Below are 8,613 nucleotides of genomic sequence, written 5' to 3' on the forward strand. Positions count from 1 at the left end.
CTTAATGCTTACGGAGATGACTCCTTAAGCCCCTGGGCGGTGTTGGCTCATCAATCAGATGTCTGTTGGGATGCCCAGGTTTCTGGGTATTCAGCAGGAACTGTTTGGTTAGCATCTCATTTCTCTCCCTGATGGGGAGTATTCTTGCCTCATTATGTAATTGGGTTTCGGGGGCATAAGGAGACAGCCCGTGGCGGTTCTGAGAGCAGTTCTTTGTCTTTGCCTCAGGTGCTGCCGCCAAGGGACTTAGGGATTTCGTTTCGACTCTGAACTTTAGGTACAATTGCGAATCCGTGTTCGTCAAAACGTAAGTAAATTTCGAATACCACAACCAGCATTTTTTTGGTATAGGACTAGAAGGTTAAATGTGGTCATATTAAATCGTTCCGGAGATTGAAGGGATAGTACCTTTATGGTGTTCTATTCGCCGTATATGCTGTATTGTATAATGGAAATCATAAAAACAACTTAAAACTTTAGACTTCACAACGAATACGACGCTCTTGTGAATCGCCTTTTTGATTGGACAATACAATATAACGTCCGTTTGGTCTTTTAGACGTCTCCTTTTTCCTTATCAGTTCATTTTGCCCTAATGAGTTGTAATAAAACTCGTTCATTTACAACATCCCATATATTTACACAATAGACGTTGTTACATTACCATATATATACTTAATATGTCGACTTCTCAATTTATATAAACATAAAATTTTTCAAAATACAAAAATTTAATATTTGATTAAATTATTAACGGGGAAAGAACGTCTCAATCCCATACACTTTTCACGATCAATAAATAATGCATTCACTTTGCGCCGCAAATCAGCCTCAAGAGTTGAACGTGTCTTGAGGAGATTTTGGTGTTGAGCCTCGGCTTCTTGCAGTTTATGATGTAGTTGTTTGACAGTATCCTGTATATCTTTTACTTCTTGTATTAAGCGCAGCTGAGCCCAATCCCTGAAAGGGAAAGAAGATTTTAGTAAAATTTATTAAATAAGAAAATTTAATGGAAATACAAATTTTGATATTCTGGATATCGAATGATTTGAATTGTTTCCCACTCACTGCATATCCCACCGCTGAAAAGTATAACGGTTTCAGCGAGCTCAAAAAACAACTAGTGTGATAAGGAATTTCGCGCCACCTGGGAAAAGGACGCTGCCTCCAGGGCAGAGCTAGATTCTCACAGTACGACAGATTCAGGTGAAGGCCCACGATGGTATAACGGACTTTCTCCACCGATTTGCCGACTTCAAAGCAACTTTTGACAAAGCGAAAAAGAGTTAACTTTATGCTGCCATGCCGAAACATGAATTTCTCTGAAAATCCCATACGACTTTGCCAAAGGATGTTAAACAACACCATTAGCTACACCAGGATCGGAATGCAACTCTTCGAGGAGAGGTTACAGAGCAACTGAACTAAGCCGCTTAAGAAATGTCTATAACAAGATCCTGATATTGATGGTGGTTTCTGAATATATTGATAACAGTAGCGCAATCTCTGCCTTCTTTGGGTTGAATAAAGAAGTTGAAAAGTGGGTCCTGCGGTAAGGACGAAGATAGAATTGCTGCACTTACGCCTTGCCAACAACGTTACTTTTGACATATATAAATTCGAAACTGTGAATGGGTTCTGAGACCCAAAGGAGAACCAATTGAAAAGAAGAGTCCTATACCGACATTATATTTTGCTTTGTTTACTTTCCGACAGGGTGGATAATTGTTGTCTATTGTCTCCAAACCAAATTTGACGCGAAATAGAGGAAAATCGTTGCAATATACATATTTCATTATCCTTATACATGTCCTGATATATGGCCCGATATCTAAAGAAGATTAGAGTATTCAAGGCAAAAGTTTGGTAGATTTTTAGTGCTTCTTGTGATATTAAACGTGTACATGGAAGAATGTTTCTATATTCAAATTATACTCACTTGCACAACTCCACACCCTCACGATGGGTACGTGCTTCCAAACGTGTTTGAGCCACTTTCAATGGACCCGATTTATCTTGTAGGGCTTTCTGTATCAAGAAAATGTGCTTCTCTAAATCGAAGAGCTCCTGTTGCACTTTGTGCAGATGCAGTTGTATCTTATTTTTGGATTCATTCATTTCTTGTGCACGGCGATCCAAAGCATTATTTGTATTACTCCAATGGTCCCAAACGGATTGAGCAATAGCATTAACAATTGTTTCAGCATCGCTACGTAGTTGTGAGAGCTTGGCGCGCTCAGCTTGGGATCTACAGGTAGGGTACGAAGTAGTGATCAGAGATGAAAGTTAGTTATAAAGCTAATCAATGCAGAGCTGGGCGATACGCATTACGATTACATTACTATTATAACAATAATCGTTATATAAACTTTTTATAAATCTACTATAATTTTGTTGTATTTCTAGATAATCTTTAAATCCACAATTATGAATAAATATAATTGAAAAGGAAACGCAACAAAAAATTTCTAATGCCCAGTTCTGATCAATGTTTCGAACCTGCTAACGCGCTGGCTGCTTGCCTCAGCCCAAGATTCTTGTGTACTTATGCTTGGATCATATTTTTCAATGCCACCATAATAAGTAATACCGCGACTATAATTATTTAGCTGATGGCAAACCGAATCAATACCCAGCGTAGACTCCTTATGTGCTACATCGTCCTCCAACAAGTGTTGAGCCGCCCGGCAGTCGTTGGCTTGTCTTGTTATCTATAAATATGAAATTTCTTGTAATTGTCACCTTTCCAGCAAAGAGTGACAACAATTCAAAATAACGTATATCAGATTTCGATTTGATTACAGTTTCAAAATTAGCTTTCTGTTTTGGTCTCAGTTTTGCAAATAGAGATTTTCTATCAAAGCTCTTAGTTGGGGGAATACCCTTGAAGACGTAATATGGTGGGGATAACTAGGAAGACATGCCTTGAACCACAGCTGGGAATTTAATGACTAGCGTTAGGTGGCCACTCAGCAACATCAAAAACCTTTATAAGCAAGGCTGCCTTTCGGTAGAGGTTTGGTCAACACTCTGCGTGCATTCTGTCATGACAAGCTTCTCAGCAAAATATCATGTAGATCACGGCCCACCAATTTGCAGCGAAAAGTATCACTAATTTGAAGAAAAGCTCGGCCTAAATTACCTCGGAGGTATGTCGCGCCAAGAATTTATTTTTCGTTTGAATATTTCACAGAGCACCTTCTACGTTACTAGGCGATATGGCTACTGTTATAACAATAAGAAGCAGCAATTTGGCATAGCTTTAAATAATACAGGTTATACTCAGTGTAAATAGCTGGAAGACAGATCACTTTCTTCAGCTGTCGGCAACAAAAAGAGGTGATATGGTGCAAACATGCAGCTCCACAAAATATTTGCAGGGTAAGATTAAACCACGAGCCCGCCTTCTCAGAGTGAATTCGAGGAGCCTGCGCAAGACTGTCCACGCTACAGCTAAACTGAGTTGGCATATGGCAAGCATAGGCGGTCCAAAGTCATATACAAGGAAGTTGCTAACATCGGACTCGTATTCTTTTTCCTTATATAGTCCAGAATCCTGGCCGAATACAGTAAGGTCTTGGCAGTACCTATCCGCGTTCACATCGCTCCAATGCAGAGGTGCGCTGCAAGTTGCTACAGCTTACCGAACGAATTCCGCAAAAGCTGTCCTAGTTGTTAGTAGAATCATGCCGATATATCTTATTGCTGAGGAAGGAAAAGAAACACTGGCTCAGAGGCGTGTAAGCATGTTGGTGTTATACCCGCGTGAGAGGAATTCACCCCACCCTCCCGACATCAGCGGAGCAGCTTTACTGTTGGAAAGTGAGCCATTCAAAAAAAAAAACCTGAACAGAACCCTTAGTTGAAACGATCGCATGGAAAGGGTCAGATCCTATCTGACTAAATTCTGAACTGGAGATATTTATGAAAATAACGGAATGAGAAAAATTTAAAGCTCGAAATGTCTATACCGAGAATATACAGAGTACGCTCTTCACACCTTCATCTAATGCGATCAGTTCGCTCAACAAAGAAGCAGGGTAGAAGTGGCAATGTGCGGTCTATATACCGTCAGTTTTATTATATTATTATTATGGCTTATTTTAAGGTCGCCTTAGATAAAACGGCAAGCATCTGCCTCAATGCCATTATCCTTTGATGATTGGTGTTTTCATGGCTATTGCCCATTGGGGATCATGCAATGAGTTTTAATGTGTAAGGTGGAGGCGAGTCATTGCATTACTTAATGCATAGCTTTCCCAATTTTGTAATGACAAGTCAGCTACTACAGCTTGGGTGTGAACGAATTACATCGAAAGCCGAAATCAGCCTTATGGGGAACTATATTTATGCAACTTTTCTTTTCAAAGTCTGCAATTTATTTGCCTGGCACACCGAGTGTCCAGTATTCAAAGCCCCAGATAGGTAGCATCAGAAATTTAAATATTAAAAAATCGTAACCATAAGCAATGATCAAGAAATAAGTCCTCCAAATAAATATCATCCATGAAAATCTCAGTATGGTTCCATCTGTTGTAACATTGGAACCGTAACCAAATCTTTAAAACAACAAAGAGTTGGTTCCTTTTAAAATTAAATTTTCAGGTTAAATTTTGAAATATTTTACTGTTGTAATACTCTCAAGATGTTGCTTTGCACCTCTTCCCCTCAATCTCAGAGTCACACCCACAAGTTTTCTTACCTTTTCATGCAGCTCCTTAAGCTTATCGCGCGAATTTCGTATGTTATCAATCTCCAGCAGCAGTGCTTTCTCCGCTGTATCATGCACCTTTTCTACACCTGCACGTGCCTCACGATGGTACAAGCATTCCTGTGCGATATGTAAGGGTGCCTCTAAGTCCAACATCGCTTTGCCACACCGCCGTTTCAATTCGGATATTGCCGCCGATTCTGATACGAGTTTGTCTAATTCGGTATTTAATTCATTGCGCCAAAAAGTTACATCTGTTATACGTTCACCTAAACGTCGGCCAGCATCACGTTGGCCCTGAGAAGTTTTCTCATCGGTTTCACGCATTAGACGTACTGCATCGTTACGCAGCCGTTCCGATTGATTTCTAACCGAATGTACAAGTGAGCAAATTCAATTAAATTCATCTTCTCCTCACCACTTACCTATTTATATTAGACTCGGCATATTTGGTAAGATTACTATTGACCCACTCGTTGTTGGTATAGCGTGTAAAGAGTGCCGCACGAGCGGCATGTTGTGGGTTACGTTCAAAGCCCGTTACCAAGTTAGGAAAGTTCATTGGTTCAGTTGTCATGCCCGCGGGTAAGAAGCATGGTTTGACGAGCTGATTTGTTACTGGTTGTTCAGCCAAATTCTTGACCTCAATCATTTCGTAGGCTAGCGCTGGTCGCCATGGATGGGGATGATTTGTCTATGAAAAGTATATAAATAAAATGAGAAAAAGTAAAAAAAAAAATTTAATCCTACTACAAATCAAAAGTTGTATCTCACTTGATAGGAAATGCCCACACGTGGGGGCACTGAAGGCCCGGAAACAGGCTCCATGCATGGTGGTGCTCCAGCTGTACTCCATGGCTGCAATTGTGAATACATCACAGTTTGTTCAAATTTTGTAGTCATTTTTTTTTAATTTAATTCATATATTTCTTTTTTTATTTTTAACACTAACAAAAAACTAATTACTATAATCGTAAAAAAACTGCTAATTTAAAAACAACAGAATATAACAAAAAAAATGTATGAAACTTCAAAACAACGAAACGTTTTTTTTTACACGCTACAGTTGATGTGGTGAAAAATGTAAAAAAAAAACCAGCTCTACAGAATATGGTGGGCGTATAAGATGTAAAGGAATGTGTTTAGTACAAGCGAATGGGTGGTTGCACGCAGTGGGTAATTTAAGAAACTTGCCTCCAAATAATAAATTTCTGTATCACATACAAAAATATGCATAGCTTGAAAGAAGAAGACTCGTTTTAAAAGTTTTGGTAATAGTCTAGAACAGCGGTCAACTCCAAATACCAGTAGCGGGGTTCTCTAACTTTTGCCGATTCTAAAATCGAGATTTTTACCGAAGTAAATTATTTGTTGCAATGTCGATTAAGCGACTCACTAACTTGTTGAGAAAAAGTGGCAATGAAAAGTCAAAATTTACGAAAAGGTCAAAATAAAAATGCCATGAACTTTGTTTTTGGACTAATGTCAAGTACGGAAGTTGGAGACTCAAATCATATTAAATAAAATAATTTAAAAAAAATTGAATTTAAACGGTTTTATTGAAAACAATGCTTACATGAAGTAATAATAATACTAGAAGCTAGAAAATATCTAGGTAGGTCCTAGGTGCTAGTCATCACACTCCTCATTAATCTAGGGCGAGGTTCAGTTGGTCTTACTTATGACTATCAACTTTTATTTAATTATCTGATCAACGCCCTAGATTGATGAGGAGTGTGATGACTAGTACCAGGACCTACCTAATTATTTTCTAGCTTTTAGTATTATTATTACGTCATATAAGCATTGTTTTTAATAAAAGCGTTTAACTTAAAAAAATTTTTTAATTATTTTATTTTCAAGTTTTTAGTCTTTATTTAATTGCCTATTATTTCTCATTCTATTTAGGTCATTTAGTGACTCATTATTACACGGACTCTTTCCTGAAAATTTTGTGCAATCTAAGTCCTCAATACATAATCCTTCCAAAGACTTTACTCGACTCTGCGCCACATATGCTAGTCCCTCCTTGAAGTCAAAAATATTCTGATGTCACTTCTACCGGACTATATGTAATATTTATTCCAAATATGAGACAAATCGGACATCATAGGTCGCTTTCTATTCATGTATGTATTATGTGTTCCAAAAATAGGATTTTTTTTTTGAATATCTCGATCTTTGCGCCACCTAGCAGCGATATTTTCCACAGGCCGTTTTCTACTCATGTATGTATTATGTGTTCCAAATATGAGCCAAATCGGACCACAAATACGATTTTTTTGAATATCTCGATCCTTGAGCCACCTAACGGCGATTTTTTCATAGGTCGCTTTCTATTCATGTATGTATTATGTGTTCCAAACATGAAAAAAATCGGACCACAAATACGAATTTTTCAAATATTTTGATCCATGCGCCACCTATCGGAGTTTTTTCTTCTTATTATTGCATTCTCATCGGGTTCGGAATGATATTCCAAGTTTCAAGCTTGTAGCTTATTGGGAAGTTACTTAAATTTCAATTACAAAATTCGTCCCAGCCAGCCAACCAGCCAGCCTGTCCAGTCAAGTTAAATAAAACCGTTTAAAAATTACCAATCAGCTAAATTCTGGCGTCACGTGGTTCCGCCATGCAGCTGCCGTTCGGAGTCGACATGAAACATGTGGTCCCGTCCAGCCAATTAGTAGGAAACTGTAAGAAAAGCTCAGCTTAAATCTCTTCGGAGGGAAATCGCGCCAAGTATTTATAATTTATTTATTAGCAGTCGAGTGCTGTCCTAGACTTCTACCAAAGTTTCATTCTGAAGTCACAGTCCACAACAGAAAATGTTTACAAAATGAAATCAACGACTGGATTCTTTTTGAATTTTTCCCCTTTTTTATTATTTTTACTGACACTGGTTCAAATGGCTGAAAAGTATTCGTAAAATGTAAAAGTTGGGCTCCCAGAAATAAAACCACATATTCGCCGAGAAAACCAGATATTAGATTTAAATTTTCATTCAGATTTTTTTTGCACACTATTTTGATTTTTGTTTAGAATGAAACTTTATAGTTAATTTAATAGCTATAGAATGAATTGCCAGTTTGGAAATGTCGGAAATCACAGTTGATTTAGATTTATTTATTAAGTACCTCAAAGCTTTCACCATCGAAATATTTTTATTATTGTAACTAGCTTTTGCAAAATAACCCACTGTGTACCATGTTGGTGTTATATGCGTTATAACATTATATATAAGAATGCGTATATTATATTATATTATAATGAAAATGGTATGCGATACGTATGATTCTGCCAAATTCCTATGATCTTTGCGCTCAATATACTCGTGTATGGTGCTATTTTCTGTCGGCCATTTATCCAATAGATTATCCTTAACCAAACGATGATCGAAAATGCGATTCTCCAGATATGATGTAGCATGATACTTCATGTTTGGTAATTTTGAACGATGCGATTTTGAAGTGATAAGTTTAATTGGGTTTTTGATTTTTATATTTTTTTTGCATGCTTAATAACAGCACTCACTATGGGTATACTCGATTTCAACATTAAATCTTTGACCGATTCTGGTTTTGAATATATAGTCGGAAATCGCGAAAGTAAGTTTTTATCCTCAACAGCCCAACAAAGCATTGATAAACCAATATAATTAAAGTGCTTAAAATTTGTGAACTGCACGAATTTCCGTCTCCCAACTCAAGAGCCTTTATTGTAATGGAATTTCGCACATTAGAAGTGGAAGCGGAGAATGAAATTCGTATTGATAAAACCAAAATAGCATGGAAACCAAAGTTTTCATATTTGCATTGAAAAAAAAAATAAACAATTGTCCTTAAAATACAAGTATGTAGGAATTAATCTACTAGTATGTACATATGTATTATATATGCAAA

At 37.4% G+C, this 8,613-nt stretch overlaps 1 protein-coding gene across 1 annotated transcript; it reads right to left on the reverse strand.

The window, feature by feature from the left end:
- Nucleotides 1–731: 731 nt before the first annotated feature.
- On the reverse strand, nt 732–8,353 carry LOC137248979 (tektin-3). The gene is made up of 8 exons (XM_067780009.1): nt 8,238–8,353; nt 8,001–8,205; nt 5,486–5,569; nt 5,137–5,405; nt 4,703–5,078; nt 2,500–2,711; nt 1,940–2,248; nt 732–960 (listed from the first exon to the last, which is right to left on the reverse strand). The coding sequence occupies exons 1-8, from the start codon at nt 8,351–8,353 to the stop codon at nt 732–734; spliced, it is 1,800 nt and encodes a 599-aa protein (XP_067636110.1).
- Nucleotides 8,354–8,613: the final 260 nt, after the last annotated feature.

This window comes from Eurosta solidaginis, chromosome 4 (genome assembly GCF_040869045.1).
Source record: "Eurosta solidaginis isolate ZX-2024a chromosome 4, ASM4086904v1, whole genome shotgun sequence".
Classification (NCBI taxonomy): Eukaryota; Metazoa; Arthropoda; class Insecta; order Diptera; family Tephritidae; genus Eurosta; species Eurosta solidaginis.